This window comes from Dermacentor andersoni, chromosome 8 (genome assembly GCF_023375885.2).
Source record: "Dermacentor andersoni chromosome 8, qqDerAnde1_hic_scaffold, whole genome shotgun sequence".
Taxonomy (NCBI): Eukaryota; Metazoa; Arthropoda; class Arachnida; order Ixodida; family Ixodidae; genus Dermacentor; species Dermacentor andersoni.
In genome coordinates, this window is record NC_092821.1 from 66528953 (window position 1) to 66548073 (window position 19121).

Sequence of the window (19121 nt, forward strand, 5' to 3'; positions counted from 1 at the left end):
TGCAACGGTAACCTGCATCTTACAGATGTGAGACTATGTACTGAAAACTTCTCCTAACCAAGTGTGGGCTGGACTTCAAAAGGGCGCTTTTGAAGAACAAGTTGACAATACCTCACTTCACTAGCTTTGAATGAGCTGATGACTATGCAAGGATGGGTTTTTTGCCTCTTGTTGGTTTTACGAGCCTAGAGGCAAAAAACTCGTACTCGCATACTCACCTCATTCAAAGCTAGTGAAGTGAGGTATTATCAATTTGTGCTTCAAAAACACCCTTTTGAAGTCCAGCCTGCACTTGGTTCAGAGAAGTTTTCAGTACAAAGTCTCATATCTGTTAGGTGCAAGTTACTCATCGCATGTATTGACCACCGTGGCAGGCAGCATAATAAAGAAAAGAATGAAATTCGCAATGCCACTGACCAGGTGACACAAGTAAAAAAGAAAGTACAGTCGGACCCGACTGTATCAAACCCGTTTATGTAGAATTATTCTATATATCGAACAATTTCTGGACAAGGTACAGTTACAATGAGCATATATAAAAAAAATTCTACTTACATCGAACAAAAATAGCAGCGACTCCTGATATATCGAACGTCAAGCGGCGGAAAAATGGCCCCAGAAGCTGGCTTTCCCTTGTGGTGGTGGGGAAACCCAGTACAAATGAAGAACCACTTGTACCTGGCCATGCGTACGCATTGGGCGCCATGAGCACCGGGTCGCGAGTTTGGTCGCTTTACCCCCAATCGTGCTGAGGGTGTTCCTCGGAACCTTGCACGCTGCGGGGACATCCGACTTCTCATCACATTCGACCCGATTTACGATTTCGAGCTTCACGACGAAAGGCAAATTTTGCCGCTTCATCACGGCAACACTGCGGGACAAGGCGCAAACACAGTGAACCAGAAAAGCAATGACACAATTCGCACTTTCGCCATCTTGCACGACGAGGACACAAGAGCCTCTTATTGGCTGTCTGAGCAAGTGCTGCGGGCGGGCCAGGATAATTTTTTTGCAGGGGGGTGTCGACGGCTCGCCAGAGGCAGCGCGGTCACGGTAGGGAGAGCGGTTGGATGGAGCGCCGCCGCCGGGTTTCCCCGCTACTGCGAGGGAAAGCAAACTTCTGGGGGCATTTTCCCGCCGCTTGACGTTCAATATATCAAGAGTCGCTGCTATTTTTGTTAGATGTAAGCGTAATTTTTTCTATATATACTCACTGTAACTATACCGCGACCATAAATTGTTCGATTAGTTGGGTTTGACTGTTATCATGCGAAACTAAGCTAATTCCATCAATAAAGTGATTTTATAAATGGTATGTGCTTTTATGACATCCAATTATTTACCAGGCTTATATCGAATTATGCTCTATATCGAACTGATAGGCGTTTTCTTGCGAGTTCGATGTAGCCGGGTTCGACTGTAATCATCTTGCCCTACCTACATGAGATTAGTGACAATCTGAGAAAGTTCGGGAAATGTGTCGGTGTAGATATCGGTTTCCCTGCTCCTTCGAAGCTGTCTAGTTTGTGCACGAGTGTAAACAGAGATACACGCAAGCCACATGGGTGCAACAAGACCCACCGGAAACCATTTGTTTCTTGTGTTGAAGGGGTGGTCTACTGCATCCCGTTGGGGCTGTGGCAGAGTATGTGGGACACACAAGTAGATGCATCAACAATTGATTACGTGAGCACAGGAACAACATTGAAAAACCGGCCCTATCAGGCGACCTTGCCGGACATTGCGCACACTGCAGATGCAAGCCTCTGTTTTATTGCATTCAATCGTTGGCCAGACACCCTGACCAGCTCACCACAGAAATAGTAGAAGCTGCAGAGATGAGGAATAGGGATTGTGTTAGTTGCCCATCAGTCTCCTTATTGGAGAGAGAAATGTTGTTTTTGTCACATTAGCTGCCTGTGTGGGTTCATGTTGCTGGGTTTGTTTGTGTCTTCCTTTTTTTGTACAGTGATATATATATCTGCTCTCGTGCAATAAACACTCAGTTGATAGTTAGCACTGTGTCCCGTTTCTTTCTTTTGTCCATGTGATTCTGTGCTACTGCATGAATAACCAGTGTCAGAAATTATTGAGGTAGAAAGGGGCATTGCAGCTGTAATCACTAGGAACAGCGTCACCAGCAAGTGAATCGCTTTAAGAACTGGCCGGCCTAGTCAGATCAACATGCGCACCTTCAACCAAGGTACAAATCACTTTTTATAGTTTTGCTTTCTTTTTTTTTGCAGATTCCTCAAGGATGGTGCGAAGATTGAAGCACATTCTTGACCAGACAATTGGTGCCAGTGGTGCCATTGGTGGCGGTAGTGTTGAGCCTGGCACAGTCGTGTCAGCACCAAAAGTAAGAAGCTGATGCGATTTCTTGGGGCAGACTGTTGTGTGCGTGATTGACCCGTGGAAATTACGATATAGCAAAAGCTCAAAGGGTCAATTTCATGTTTTCTACAGTCAAGTACAGCATATATTAGCTGTCTTTCTGTCATTTTATCTTATCAGAACTATTATTACTTAGAAGAAAATGCACACAGCCTTGCTTTTCATTTTATTATTAGGAAAGCCTTCTGCATGGAGCAGCTACTGCAATCTCTCACATGTTGTACTCTTCATTGTAGTGCAAGTGTGGATGTGGAACATTCCTTTAAAATGCACATAGCCTTCACTTGTAATGCACCATGTGCATTTAATTTCACTCTGCCTTTGTTCGTTCCCCAGTGTAGCTAGGGTAGCAAACTGAATATCTGTCTTCTAGTTAATCTCCCTGCCTTTCTCATCTCATTTCTCTCTCTCAAGTGTACTAGCCAGAAAATATAGAATTTGACAAATTTGTCCACGACTTTCTTCAATATGTAGCATTTGTTCTAAGGACCTGTTCAGAAGTTATCTGTAAAATACAGTGCAGTAGACTATTTGTAAGACACTATTAAGATGGATATCCTATAGCCGAGCAGCCTGCGCAGCTAGGTCTAGTGCGAATCACTTCAATTTTTGTTAAATGTAAAATCATTAACAAAAAATAGTGTTTGAAGGATCTTTCAAGTTTGCCTTTAATGTTGTGTGTAAAGCTTAAGTGATGTCACCACATTTATTGGCAGTTAGTGTAGCTCTGGTTGTCCTAAACTTCAAATATCCGTACTGCAACTGATTTATGGCTACTTTGCTTCTTTTAGGTCAGTTCTCACAACTGTACAATTCCTACATATAACAGTTCATATTCTGTGCAGCAGTACTACTTCAACACTTGCATTACATTGATTGCAGATGCGTTTAATTCTGCTTCTATACAAAAATGGAGCTACTTCATTTCGGAACCAAGCAACACGACTTTCAGAAGCTCCTGGCCCCCCTCACAACACGGACACTAAATGGAAACATTAAAACACCTTAGTCGTATAATTTATTCCTCCAAAAATATTTTCTTCATTTATTTGGCAGCAAAACTTTGGTTAAAGAAAATGAAACCAAACTTCTTTGTTCTGAACTTCGCACCTCATTATGGCCATGGTAAAGAGAGCATGTAATATACCAGGCTCTGCTTCATTTTTGCATGTTTTGGTTGCTTATTCTCCAAACGAACGGTCCTGTTTTTTCTAGGTCGACTACTGTTCTTTGAAGACAATGTAACCCTCCTATAGTGATCAACAGCTCAGTGTATGTGGCTAACCGCAATCAAAGTTCGTGGCATCGCCACACACTTTACGTTGCCTTTGGTTTCACAAGCTTCATCGTATGGTACAAATTGCTTATTTCGTATATGGAGAGACAAACATGATGTTCTGTCATACTTTAGTGTTTCTCCTTAGTATTTCAAGGCATATGCTGAGTCCTTGTGCCCAAAGCACTTGTCAAATTGGGCTTCAACAACCCAACGCACAGGCCTATTTTGTATGTAGGCATTCTCGTCTGAAAATGGCATGTGCTCTATGACATGCCAATTGCCAACTTGTAAGGCTAATCTGCCCGTAGCAGTACTGCACACACACGTGCAAGTTTGGCTGTTGCTAACCACCTGAGTGTGCCATGTGAACTAGCTAGTCTGCACGAGCCTAGAACATTTGTGACGTGATTGTAAGTAGATGCTGCACATGCAAAAAGTACACTGATATGTGGATGAAACACTGTTGGTACTAACCGGTGCGGTGCAATATGTTGCAGAAATCTTGTATAATGCTGAATGATGATCACCTAGTCAAGTTCAACTCCATTATTTCAAAGGCTGTAAGATAATTTCAGCCTGACGCTCCATCTGGCACACCCTTCCGACACCTTACTCATCCAAACCACTAGCATGGTGAGCTGCCTGTGATGTTGATGCTGTAAGGACCAATGCGCAATCTGCTGCAGCAGTGCATGATTGGGAGAGCAGAAGACATACGAACAAATGGGCTGAAGCCAGGAGCAGGAGTTCTTGTTTTATTGTGTGGCTGAGAGAGTTGAAGTGCCCCAAATGAAAAACTGGTTAATTAAAATGAAAGGTGTGTTGGTAGCACCTAGCCAAGTTCAACACCATTATTTCAAAGGCTGTAAGATACATTCAGCCTGGCATTCCATCTCGCATACGCTTCCGATACCATACTCATGTAAGCCACTATAGCATGGTGAGCTACCTCTGATGTTGATGCTGTAAGGACCAATGCGCGATCTGCTGCAGCAGTGCATGATTGGGAGACAAAAGACATAAGCAAGGGTTCTTATTTTAATGCATGTGGCTCAAAGAGTTGGAGTGCCCCAAATGAAAAACGGCTAATTAGTACGAAAGAGGAGTTGGTGGCAAAGCTTACATAATTGCTGGATTTCGCTGCTGAGGTGTGACATAAAATAAAGTCAAAACATGAAACACTGTTCACTTCTGAAGAGTAAAATGGGGCAGCAATTGTCGCAAGTTTTACCTGAACTGGAAAGGCTAGATGCAGCAATGCCGAATGAAGCCATCACATTTCTACTGCATCCTGACTCACTGGAAGTGCTTGAGAGACCTATAAGTATAAAGCACAGCTTTTGTTGCAAACTCGCCTATGTTACTGTATCATAGCATGACTTACAATAGACCATCTAAATAAGATTATAATTTGTTGAATATTATAGCAGTGGAAAGACAAATGGCTTTAGTTACAAAGCATAAAAACCAGAACTAATGTTTGCTTTCCGTTTTCAGGTGGACCTCGGGGAAGGCATTCTACTGGACGAGTCTACCCTGACAAGATTGCGGCGAGATGCGAAGAACTCGGGGTCAAGATTTGCCCGGGGTCTGCTCAAAGTTCTCTTCAGCTCGGAAGAGTTGGAGAACAAGTCTCTTTTTGGGCGGCGTTCAAACGCCCACAAGGGTGCCGCCCAAAAAGAGGCCTTGGATCCAAGACGAGTGAATGCCATCCTGAGTATGTGTCACTGTGCAGTCAACTAGCATGTTTGCTTTATTTTGTAATTTGAATTTAAGATCTTGTGCATGACTCCTTTGTGCTGTCCTGCCTATATACACTGACAGCTTGAGACACATAAGGCTAAACTAACTCTTTTTACTTTTTCTCTTCCCTTAGGCTACACAGCAAGGCATTTTGATGCCACAACAGGCGAAATAAAAAACACGTTGTCATCCATGCTTGCGCGTGGATATTGAAATCTTTTTAATAAATGCTAGTTTTCAAAAAGATTGGTGTGTTTTGTTCATAGACAAATACATATATGTATATGTATATATATATGCTACCCATGTTGAAGGTTACATTGGAAAAGCACCAGAATATAAAAAAAAAATGCTGGAGAAATTTGCTTAAATGTCACCAGCACATTTAAAACATACTAAAATAGTTGCTAGAATGTTTCTAGGGTGAGCAACAGAAAGTTGGTAGAATGAAACTAGGCCCTTAAAATAGGTCGAGCTATACAGAAAGTTGCTAGGATGTTTCTAGATCAAGCAACAGAAAGTCAGCAGAAAGTTTCTAAAATGTTTCTAGATTGAGCAACAGAAAGTCGGCAGAAAGTTACTAAATTGTTTCTAGATCGAGCAACAGAAAGTCAACAGGAAGTTACTAAAATGTTTCTAGATCGAGCAACAGAAAGTCAACAGAAAGTTACTAAAATGTTTCTAAGAAGTATGAAAATGGTCAGTAAATCCTGCTTTTAGTGTCTAAAGGATGTTCATTCGTTGTCTAAAGAAAGTTTGTAAAAAGGGTTTCAATTCAATATCGGTGGCCAATAGTCGATAGGATGTTGGTATGAAGTACATAAGAAGTTTGAAAACGGTCTAAAGAAATTCAATAGACTGTTGGTAGGTTCTAGTAACATTTCTCTAAAGAAAGTTTATTGAAAGTTACTAGAAATTTTTGTAAGGGATGAAATTATTTTGAACAGCTCTGATAGCGCCCACGCAACTATGGTTGCTTGTATACTGTCAAATGCTCATATTCTGCGCCCTAAAGCTCATGGCACGGTGCGAAAACGCGCTCACAGCGAAAGCAAAACATTGTGCGCGGATATGCATGCAGACGCGCAGTCGGTCGCTGCGAACCCGTGCGATCGCTGCATTGAAGCTTCATTCTGTTATGCCCCATTTGGTTATAGAGGCAGCCCATCCTAACTACATATTTCACATAGTTTACCCTCAGCGTTTGGCTACCTTTCACGCAAGAAGCCGGTTCAGGAGACTCCATCGCGGCGACCGCGCGCAGTAGCGTTCACTGTACGTATTCGGTAAAGATATAGCGTCTGTAAACGATTCTGTGCTTTCAGTTTGCCCAAGATTATTATTTAGGCAGTAACAAACTTCTCTAGTTTCGAAAGTACTTACAGAAATGTCCAGGAGAGCTCGCGTGTGGTGTTTTCAGTGAGCGCTGACAGCAAAACCTATGAGGAGCGCGCCGCGTGATCCCTCATACTACGCCAGCGAGGCGCTTCCGATAGATGGCGACTCCGTAACTCCTCGCCGCCAATAGCGACGACCTGTTTAAGCTTACCGCTACAACCTGTAACTAGTGCTGCTAGGCGAACACCCCCGTTGCATTTGGTGGAGCTGCTGGGTTTCTCTTCGACATCCTGGAACTCCGCAGTCGAACGCTACCACCAGCTGTTGCAATGGATGAACCGGGACCGTCCCAGGCTGCTGCTCCCGTGCCCCCCGCCATCGTCTGTTCTGGCGTCATCCGGCAGCGCGATCCGGCTATATTTAGCGGCACAGACGACCACGACGTGGAAGACTGGCTCGCCGAATATGAACGTGTAAGCGCCTATAATAAGTGGGACGACCGCGCCAAGCCCACAAATGTCACCTTTTACTTGAAAGACGTGGCAAACATATGGTTCCGCAATCATGAAGACGATTTTACCACCTGGTCGGCTCTCACGACAACTTTGGCAGAGGTCTTCGGCTGTCCCGCCGTTCGCCGGCTTCTCGCTGAGCAACGTTTGCGTGGTCGAGCTCAACACCAGGTGGAGACCTTCACCAGTTATATTGAAGACGTGCTCTCGCTCTCGTCAACTCATCTATGGACGAAGCTGACAAGATCAAGCACGTCATGAAAGGCATCGATGGCCATGCCTTCCAGATGCTCGTCGCGAAGAGTCCGCGGACGATTGCCGAGGTCATACAGCTTTGTCAGCTGTACGACGAGCTGTGCAAGCAGCGTGCATCAACACGCGCTGCTCAGCAGGACACAGCGGGTCTATCACCGTTGGCTTTCGGCCGCGACGCTGCCGATATCCCTGCTTTAATGCCGGATATAAAGCAGCTCATCCGTCAGGAAGTCGCACGCCAACTCTCTCTGGCGACAGCACACCCGAGCCGTCGACAGCCTTGGCTCCTTCGCTTCGCCACGTCATTCATACGCAAGTTGCCGTGGCGCTGCCATCTGCCTCTCCACCGCAGCCTGCTGCTGGACCGCTAACGTACGCTGACGTTGTCGCCCAGCCTTACGCTCCTCTGGCTCCTGATGCGTACTGGGCCACTGGCACCTTCTATGTGCCGCCGCCACCTTCACGCTCGATTGTCGTCCCCTACTCGGCCGTGGCGTACACCTGGCAACCGGCCAATATGCTATTTCTGCCATTTTCCGGGCCACGTAGCACGATTCTGCCGCCGTCGCAGCCCCCGTTTACCTGACAGTGGGGGCACCTCAAGCTACAGGCCTGCTCGACTTCCGCGCCACGACCCATCTAACCTTCCTCCGGACTCATCTTACAGTCGCCTCCCTTCCGATGCACGCCGCTCACCTTCCCCACGTTGCTGATCCATTTCCCCGATGGTTCGCCGACCCAGCCCAGCCCGAGAGGAAAACTAACAGTCGCAGTTCCAGAGGCAAGTATTGCGTTTACGTCGAACATTTCGAGACCTCATTCTGCCCCGGCGAACGAAATTGAACTGTCTGTAGACGGCGTCACCGTACACGCTCTTATCGACACTGGAGCCGCCGTTTCTATTATTAGTGAGAAGCTTTGCCGCAATTTGAACAAAGTGACCATTCCCCTTACCTCTCTTTCTCTGCGTACTGCAACCTCGCATCGCATTCAGCCTTCAGCGTCGTGCACGGCCTGGGTTGTCATTCAAAGCGTTATGTATGTTATAGAATTTGTCGTCCTATCTCGTTCCTCACGCAACGTTATTCTTGGATGGAATTTCCTATCTGTCAATCAAGCTCTTATCGACTGCGCTCGTGCCGAACTTACGTTATCAGTCCCGTGCTTCGACCCTGACGACCATTCTTCTCCTAAAGTTGTTGCCACCTCTGACATCGATATCGCACCTTTCTCCGCCGCTCTGGTTCCTGTGTCATGTAACTCTGCTGCGAACTCATCTCTTCTGTTTACCCCGTCGGCCACTTGTGCGCGCCGCAAGAACTTTCTGCTTCCGTTTGCTGTCGTCACTTTTTGCGACGATTCTGCTGCCCTTTACGTGTGCAATCCGTCGGCCTGCCCATCACCCCTACTCCCCGGCGAGTGCCTGGGTACCGCTTAAGCTTTCGATAGCGTTCTTCCGGCCACCATGTTTGGTGATACGGCATCAGTTCCGATTTGTTCCGTCACTCCTCCCGCTGCGACTGATGCCCCTGTAGACGTCTTCGCTCGTGGCGTCGACGCAGAACTCACACCTGCGCAGCACACAGAAATAATCGAGCTCCTCCAACGTTTTCGTTCCTCATTTGACATTCACCAACCATCCTTGGGCCGAGCGTCCGCAGTCGTTCACCGTATCGACACCGGTCAACAAACACCATCGCGCCAGCATCCGTCTCGTGTGTCGGCTGCTGAACGCCATATCATCGACCAGCACGTTGACGATATGCTGGAGCGAGGCATCATGCACCCCTCTAACAGTCGCTGGGCATCTCCGGTTGTCCTCGCTAAAAAAAAAAAAAAAAAAAGATGGCTCCATTCGGTTCTGCGTCGACTATAGCCGCCTTAACCGAATAACGCGCACAAATGTCTATCCTCTGCCGCGCATCGACGATGCCTTGGACTGTCTGCAGGGAGCTGAATTCTTTTCCTCGCTGGATTGGCGCTCCGAGTACTGGCAAGTGCCAATGGCAGACGCCGATCGCCAAAAGACAGCCTTCGTAACGCCTGATGGGCTATATGAATTTACTGTCATGCCGTTCGGCCTCTGCAACGCGCCTGCCACTTTCGAGCGAATGATGGACACCATTTTTCGAGGGCTGAAGTGGAAAATGTGCCTCTGTTATTTAGATGACATTGCGGTTTTTTCCACCGACTTTGCGTCGCACCTCAGCCGCCTAGAGCAAGTACTTGCGTGCCTCTCCACTGCAGGACTGCAACTAAATTTGAAGAAATGCCACTTCGGCGCTCGCACGCTTACTATTCTCGGCCATGTAGTTTCAAGAGACGGTATCCTCCCAGACCCCACAAAACTTAGTGCCGTATCCGAGTTCCCTAAACCAACCACCATGAAAGAGCTTCGCAGCTTCATCGGCCTGTGCTCATATTTCCGACGCTTCGTCCGTAACTTTGCCTCTATCATCGCCCCCTTGACGCTGCTTCTCACCGGCAGTTCCGACCTCTCAGCCTGGTCCCCGGCGTGCGACGACGCATTCCAAGAACTGCGACGCGTTCTCCTCCAGTACTGCGACACTTCGATCCCTCTACTCCAACTGAGATCCATACGGATGCTAGTGATGTCGGGCTCGGCGCTGTTCTTGCACATCGCAAGGATGGCTTCGAAGAGTACGCCGTCGTGTATGCCAGCCGCACCCTTACGAAAGCCGAGGCGAACTACTCGGTTACTGAGTAGGAATGTCTGGCCATCATTTGGGCTATCGGCAAATTTCGTCCTTTTGTGTATGGGCGTCCATTTGACATCGTGACCGACCATCATGCCCTATGCTGGTTATCTTCACTAAAGGATCCAACTGGTCGGCTTGCCCGTTGGGCATTGCGCCTACAAGATTATGACGTCCGCGTTGTTTATCGCTCAGGCCGAAAGCATTCAGACGCAGACGCTCTATCCCGGTCACCCCTGCCCTCTGGTCCTGTCCACTCGTCTATTTCCACCTGCAGTGCCTTCGCTCTCAACATTTCCGACATGCCATCAGAGCAGCGCAAAGACCCATGGATCTCTTCGCTTATTGACTTCCTGTCTAGCCAGTCGCCAGCACCGATCTCTCGGATGCTTCGTCGCCAAGCCGCGCACTTCATCATTCGGGATAACCTGCTGTACCGCCGCAACAACAATTCAAGCGGCCGCAAGTGGCTGCTTGTTATACCCCGACACCTCAGCTCCGACATCTGCGCGACGTTCCACAACGACCCACAATGCGGCCACGCTGGTGTATTAAAGACATACTCGCCTCCAGCATCGGTACTACTGGCGCGGTATGTATCGTTTCGTTCGCCAGTATGTCCGGTCATGCCACATATGCCAACGACGCAAGACGCCACCTCAACATGCCACCGGCCCCTTGCAACCTTTACCATGCCCTGCGCGCACGTTCGACCGCGTCGGCATTGACCTATACGGTCCGCTTCCCAACACTCCAAACGGCAACCGCTGAGTTATTGTTGCTATCGACCACCTCACGCGGTACGCTGAAACTTCAGCCCTAGCATCTGCAACAGCAAAAGACGTCGCCAGTTTTATCCTTCAAAACCTGATTTTACGCCATGGAGTACCTCGAGAATTACTGAGCGACTGCGGTCGCGCTTTCCTCTCTGACGTCCTTTCAGCATTGCTAAAGGAGTGTCGCATCATTCACCGCACTACCACAGCATATCATCCTCAAACTAATGGGATGACAGAACGTTTCAACCGCACTATTGGTGACATGTTGGCCATGTATGCTTCATCTGACCACTCGAATTGGGATCGCATTCTACCTTTCGTTACCTACGCTTACAATACCGCCACGCAAAGCACCACTGGGTTCTCCCCTTTCTTTCTCCTTTACGGACACGAACCTTCATGCACTATGGACACGATTCTACCTTACCGGCCAGATGCTTCGGAGTGGACGACTGTTTCTAGAGCGGCTGCTTACGCCGAAGAATGTCGCCAGCTCGCTCGCTCGTTCGTTCACATCCCAGGACCAGTGGCGCCAAAAGCTTCGCCACGATTCATCCACTACGGCTACGTGCTTTGCGCCTTGCTCGCTGGTCTGGTTGTGGGTGCCCTCTACTCCTCCAGGCCTTTCCTCCAAGCTGCTCTCCAAGTACCACGGTCCTTATCGGGTACTGAAACAAACATCCGCGGTCAACTACCTCATCGAGCCAATCGAAACGCCTTCCGACCAGCGTCGTCGGGGCCAGGAAATTGTCCACGTCTCCCGGCTCAAGCAGTGCCATGACCCCCCTGTGTGCTCCTGTCCTTAGGTCGGCAGGATGGCTACTCTTTCGGTGGGGAGTGATTGTACTGAAGGCACTGAACAGTGGGCATGGTGCTGGTATGCTGGTGCAAGAGATCGAAGAACACGACGAGAAGTGCTTGCTTCCCATTACGATATAGCGACGACCTGTTTAAGCTTACCGCTGCAACCTATAACTAGTGCTGCTAGGCGAACACCCCTGTTGTAATATATTTATTTATTTATTTAAATACCTTCAGGGCCCGTGGACATTACAGGAGGGAATGGAATGCATGAAAAACAAATGTATTAACACAGAAATGTGACGACACAGAAAACAAAAACAGAGACAACAGTCACCTATGTTACAGCAAAATGGAGATTACTGAGTATAAACAATAGCTTCAATAGAAGCTTGGTTTCAACAAGTCAATGTCGGTAATTTCGGCAATTGAGGTGGGCAGGCGGTTTCAATCGTTACTTGTCTTAGGAATGAATTAGTAACAATATGAGTTAGTTCGAGAAAAGGGGACGACTACTTTATGAAGATTATGTCTACGGGATGAAATGTACTCTGGCTCAGATAGAAAGACTTATTTAAGATGGCCATGATGATAAATTTTGTGAAAGCGTCACTGAGACACTTTCCTTCCTAAGGAAAGAAGAGAAATATTCAAAGTAGCTTTCATGGTGGACTGACTAGATAGACGAGAGTAGTTACGAAGTATGAATCTTAGGCTGCGATATTACACCGATTGCAAAGTTTGAATGAGACACTCAAGACCAAAATCCCACACCGAGCATTCATATACCAGTTTTGGGCGTACGAGCGATTTATAGAGTAAAAGTTTTAATGAAAATGGTGCCATAGAGAAATTGTGCCTTAAGCAACCAGGCATGCGATTGGCATTGTTGGCAACGCAACTGGCGTTGTTTCCCGCCGAAACTCGTTCCACGAGCATACAGACCAGCTGACTACGCATTGAATCCCTTTCCTGCTCTCTGGGTCAGTCTAGACAAAGAAGGTTGAACAAACGAAGCAACAGCGATACACGTGACCGTTGCAATGGATGGTGACAACTGAACGCATCTCGAGTTAATCACGCGGGCACAGAATCGATGAGAAAACTGACTTTCACACCCCAGGAGATGCCGATAACTACCGCCATCCAAAAGGAGTGTAAGAGGTAGCAAAATGGGGACCGCCGGATAGCTGACAAGTCTCAAGATTGATTTGGCGGTACTTTAGAAATGTGTGTGAGCTGTGGTGGCGCGGGTAGGGGGGAGGGTATGCCACTTAGTTTCGAAGGAGGGAGGGGAGCGGGCCCCCCCGGCCCTCCCTGGGTACGTGCCTAATGCCTAGCAATCTTCGTTCCATCGCTGTTTGCGCGGTCCTTGTTCTCAAGCTTCTTTGTCAGTCTCCCCGTCTCTGCCCCATATTTCAGCACTGGTAAAATGCACTGATTGTACACCTTCCTTTTCAATGATAATGGTAAGCTTCCAGTCAGGAGCTGATAATGTCTGCCGTATGCGATCGCACCCATTTTTTATTATTCTTTGAATTTCCTACTCATGATCAGGGTTCCCTATGATTAATTGACCTAGGTAAACGTACTCTTTCAGAAACTCTAGAGGCTGACTGGCGGTCTTGAACTCTTGTTCCTTTGCCCGACTGTTCATCATTATCTTTGTCTTCTGCATATTAACCTTCAACCCCACTCTCACACTCTCTGTTAAGGTTCTCAATCATCTGTTTTAATTCGTCTGCATTAATTGTTGCTGAATAGAACCATGTAATCGGCAAACCGAAGGTAGCTTAGATATTCGCCGTCTATACTTACTCGTAATCCTCCCCAGTTTAATAGCTTGAATACTTCCAAGCGCGCAGTGAATGGCATTGGAGAGATTGTGTCTCCCTGTCTGACCCTTTCTTTTATAGGTATCTTCGTGCTTTTCTTGTATAGAATTAAGGTAGCTGTGGAGCTTCTGTAGATATTTTCCAAAGTATTTACGTAAGCGATGTGTACTTCTTTATTACATAATGTCTCTATGACTTTTGGTATCTCTACGCAATCAAATGCCTTTTCCTAATCTATTTCAAAACTATTTTAAACGTATTCTGCATTTTTTTTTCTCTTCGGGCACTATTCAAATTTTATCCCATTCGATATGAGAAATTAGTTCTATATTGTGCAACAATGTACCTACAGGTAATAAATAAACACGTGAGGCTTTCTGTTTCTTTTTGTAAGTTCCACTCCTAAGGATTAGCTCTAGATCCACTCAGGCGTTTCAGTGACACGCATTCCTTCAGACTGCGGCACGTTGGACAGGAAACTACGAAAACACGTAGCTATTATTGCACCAATAATTCAGCAATTGGGAAAACATGAATCGCAGGAATATCGGCTTGATAAACAAAATCGTACTTTGTTACAGCTACGGCCACACTTGTCGTGTGCCTCCCACTATTGCCAGTGTATAATCGATATCGCGCTCACCAATCACTGTTTTCAGCTTGCTTCCTGCGAACGACTACATCCTTTCTGTAGACCGAAAAATTTTGATAAAAGATGTTGCGCGGCATTTCCCGCGTTAGCACTTCATAATTAGACACTCTGACCGGTAAGCTTTCCATTGCACTAAAAAAAAATGGGTTCAATGATAATTGGTTGTCAGTCCTTTTAAAGTCAGACCACACACACGGGCGTCGAGGAGTGCAGCAGTACCCGCTTCGAGCTCCTCAACATCCACGTATTTCGTTGGTTATAGTTCAAGTAACCAACCGAAATTGTGTATCGCCAGAACCGTGAACGTCTACGGAACCCAGGGACACCATCCTCTTAGACCTAGGTCAGTTTCCGGTGGCTCCACAATTTCAAGAAGCTACCAGGTACGCGGCGTCGGAGCCAGCATGCAACAAGTGCTAAGACGCGGCGGGTCGGTGCAGCGTCTGGCACACGACACCGACGCATATGGCGCTTCAAGAAATCGCTTCTGTTGCGGCGGGCGCCTCAAATGGTGCGCCGTTCCAACCAACGTTCTTAGACATACTTCAGTTTCGCAGCTCCCTATGCGAGCCCTGTAGGAGTTGAGGACGGACTTTGCGATAAAAAAAAAACTTGGGAGGTTTATTTTACATTATATACAGTGAGACGTCAATGAACAGTCGTACAGTCATTACGGGCCGGCAGCAACTCGGACGCTGCGGCCCGCGGCAAGAAGTTCGAGAGAGATGAATCAGGGACTGCTCTGGTCTCTCTGGAATGCTCTCGGTCTGCGTCTTTTAAGCCCTTCGGTCTCTGGAAGGCGCGTCATGTTCGGCCAATGGGAGAGCCCGCTCAGATGACGCCACCTTCGGCCAATGGTAGGCACCCGTGCGGTGGTGTCACACCCGGCGGCTCCCCGCGGTCTTGCCTTGCTGTGGTGCAATGCTCTCTTCAAAGGCGGCCGGTCAGTCGCTGCCAGGCCTTCCCGGTACATCACAGCCGTCCGGTTGTCACGGCGCATTACAGCCGTCAGGTTGTCACGGCGCATTACAGCCGTCTTGGTTCGGGACCCACTTTACTTCCAGCAGTGCCGGGCTATCCCCTCGCTTTCTGGAAGAGTCAAGCATTGAATAGCCCAACCGGCGGCGTACGAAGTGGGGGCCTTCAACTTGTTTGCCCGTGCGAGCCTCTGGAACGTGGCATCCGTGCTTCTGCGCTTCTCAATTAGCTGTGGTGCGATTCGATGTGGTCTGGGGAACTCGAAGGGGGCTCAGAAAAAGGTCCCGTATCTAACAGCCCATTGGCCGACGTGGCCGCAACGGGTGTCACTAAAACTACCGGCGCTGCAGTCGCGTCTTTCGTCATGCGCCGCGCGTCGTCTGCTCCTGCTGCGCCGCGTCGTTTGCACCAACAGGCATGTAGGCGCTTATCCATCGGTAATTGTAGTTTAGCTACGCAGTCAGAATTTTGTGACAAACCTGCCGCGCATAAGTAACGGGGACTTCACGGTGTCTGTGCACTAACGGCGCTGCAGTGGCTTATCTCACGCAGCACGCATCGTCTACTCCTGCGATGTCATCTCTGCGGTGGGTCGTTTTCCCCAACTGACCTGGGCCGTTCACTCTTTGACGACTGTGTTTTGGCTGCACGAACAATATTTTATGCCAAGGACTTTTGAATGACATGTCTACTTGTCTTTAGAGGCTGCAACTACACCGCAAATGAGCGCTCGTGCACTGCGATTCCGCTTTTCAACCAACTTTTTCCCCATAAAAGCGCCACGGTGCTCCCTTCAGCGGGGGCTTTGTTTTTTGCTGCTTATTCTTAAGATGTGTATTAATTAAAGACGGCGAGCGCCTGTGCAGACGTAGGGACGTTAATGCATCACGCCCAGCAGTCGCTTGAGACAACGCTGTGGTGAATTGATACACCCCCGTCAACGCTTCTTCGCCTAATAAGTTTAATTGACACACGTGCGTTTTATAGTTGTCCGTAGATATTATGGGACGTGCAAATGCGTTGGAAGTTATCTGCGAGCAGTGGCAAGGACGAAGTTAAATACTATGAACATATTTAGGTCAAAGCTTAATTCATTTTCCTTTTGACGAACAAAGCAAACGTCAAACACAGTGACAGTTTTTATTTACTTTTGTGCACAAAAAAAGTAATTTTGAGCAACTTTTGCTCAAAGTAATTTTGCCCTCTTTCTGGCTGCTTGCACCTGCTCTGTCAGCGAGTTATCGACGCCAATCAGCACAGGTTATATATGAAATAAACTACGCTAGCTCACCTGTCCATATTTGTGCTTGAGCAAATGGTTGCGTACACACTTCAGGGCAGGCACGTACCCAGGATTTTTTTTCGGCGGGGCGGGGCCACCACCTCCATCATCATCAATATCATCATCATCATGTTTTATGTCCACTGCATGACGAAGGCCTCTCCCTGTGATCTCCAATCACCCCTGTCCTGCGCCAACCGATTCCAACTAGCGCCCACGAATTTCCTAATTTCATCGCTCCACCTAGTGTTTTGTCGTCCTCGATTGCGTTTCCCTTCTCTTGGTACCCATTTTGTAACCCTAATGGTCCAACGGTTATCTAACCAGCGCATTACATGACCTGCCCAGCTACATTTTTTCCTCTTGATGTCAATTAGAATATCGTCTATACTCATTCGCTCTCTGATCCAAACCGCTCTCTTTCTCTCTCTTAACCTTATGCCTAGCAATCTTCGTTCGATCGCTCTTTGCGCGGTCCTTAACTTGCTCTCAAGTCTCTGCCCCATATTTCAGCACTGGCAAAATGCACTGATTGCACACCTTACTTTTCAATAATAATGGTAAGCTTCCAGTCAGGAGCTAGCAATGTCTGCCGTATGCGATCCAACCTATTTTTATTCTTCTGTGAATTTCCTTCTCATGATCAGGGTTCCCTGTGATTAATTGACCTAGGTAAACGTACTCCTTCAGTCTCTAGCGGCCGACTGGCGATCCTGATCTCTTGTTTCTTTGCCCGGCTATTTATCATTATCCTCATCTTCTGCATATTAATATGTTAAGATCTCTGCATGTTAAGGTCTCCAATCATTTGTTGTAACTCGTCTGCATTGTTGTTGAATAGAACGATGACATCGGCAAACCGAAGGTTGCTGAGATATCTGCCGTCGATCTTTACTCCTAAGCCTTTCCAGTTTAATAGCCTGAATTCTAAGCACGCAGTGAATAGCTTTGGAGAAATTGTGTCTCCCTGTCTGACCCCTTTCTCTATAGGTATCTCCCTGCTTTTCTTGTGTAGAATTAAGGTAGCTGTAGAACCTCTGTAGATATTCTTACGCGAAGGAGGAGTCAGTAAGACGAGAAACTATTTACAGAATATATTTACAACAACGGTTGCAGCGCTGACCGGTTAGATTCACAGCGCGAGCCCAGTTCGTTCTTCCTCCTCTTTTCTGGAGTGATGGCGCCTACGCGCCTCGTTTAAACAAACAAATACCACACGCATGTAGCAATATTTTCCAAGCTTTTTACGTAAGCGATCTGTACTCCTTGATTACGTAGTGCCTCTATGACTGCTGGTATCTCTACTGAATCAAATGCATTTTCGTAATCTATATAAGCCACATAGAGAGGCTTATTGTACTCTGCAGATTTCGCGATAACCTGATTGATGACATGGATGTGATCCATTGTGAAGTATCTCTTCCTGAAGCCAGCCTGTTCCCTTGGTTGACAAAATCCAGTGTTGCCCTTATTCTATTGGAGATTATTTTGGTAAATATTTTATATAATACTGGGAGAAAGCTAATGGTCCCATAATTTTTCAATTCTTTAACATCTCCTCTTTTGCGGATTAGTATAATGTCTGCATTCTTCCAGTTTTCTGGGACCCTTGCTGTCGATAGACACTTCGTATAAAGATCTGCCAGTTTTCCAAGCATTATGTCTTCTCCATCTTTGATTAAATCGACTGTTATTGCACCTTCTCCTCCCGCTCTTCATCGTTTCATGTCTTGCAGGGCCCTTCTGACCTCATCGCTAGTTGTAGGAGAGTTTCTGTATCCTGTTCACTACTGTTTCTAAGTGAAGTATCGTGACTCCTCTGGGTACTGTATACAGGTTAGCTTAGAATTTTTCCGCTGCTTTTACTATATCTTCGAGATTGCTGATGATATTATCCTTCTTATCTTTTAGTGTATACATCATGGTTTGTTCTATGCCAGGTTTCTTTTTTACTGATTTCAGGCTGCGTTCATTTCTTAACGGTTTCTTCAGTCTTTCTCATGTTATAGTTTCGAATATCAGTTATTTTCGCCTTATTGATCAGTTTTGACAGTTCCGCGAATTGCGTAACGCTGTGCGGCCGCCAGTCCCATACAACCGCGCAGAGCGCAGGACTCTGCAATTCTAGACGTACTGCGCTCAGCGCGAAAGGTTAGAAAAACACCCACATAAGCACAGCAGAGAAGTGGCTACGTGAGACGGTTCGACCGACAACTGTAGAAGCGTCATTCAAAACAAGTAATTGTTCTCCACTTCCGGCGGCGTTTTCCCTACTTCCTTTTTAAATAAAAAGATGTTGATCCATAAATATTCTCATAAACAACGGTTAACCTTTTTATCATTCGCTTTTGCTTGCAGTTTGGTTGTTGCCTTGGCTCTCTCCCTTAGTAGATTGCTTAATTTCTCAACTCCTTGCGATTTTTGTTTGCCAGTTGCCAATTTTGCACGAAAAGTGATATACAATTAGTGAAAAACAGACGAGGTAACGGGCGACAGTCATCTTGCTTATGAATTTAAGGGTTATTGCAGGGTTTCATGATGGACGCTCTTTCACAT

General features: G+C 46.9%; 1 protein-coding gene across 6 annotated transcripts in view; it reads left to right on the forward strand.

The window, feature by feature from the left end:
- The window catches only part of LOC126526431 (uncharacterized), a 148143-nt gene that overhangs the window by 87498 nt on the left and 41524 nt on the right, over positions 1-19121 (forward strand). For 3 of the 6 annotated variants that reach the window (XM_072289753.1, XM_072289755.1, XM_072289754.1), the window contains 3 exons: positions 2247-2359; positions 5171-5390; positions 5550-5660. The exons of the other annotated variants lie outside the window; for them this stretch is intronic. In XM_072289753.1, coding sequence (XP_072145854.1) covers positions 2247-2359; positions 5171-5390; positions 5550-5629 — 413 coding nt within the window. In that variant the 3' untranslated portion in view covers positions 5630-5660. Of the gene's footprint in view, positions 1-2246; positions 2360-5170; positions 5391-5549; positions 5661-19121 lie in introns of those variants that run through there. 6 annotated transcript variants of the gene reach the window in all.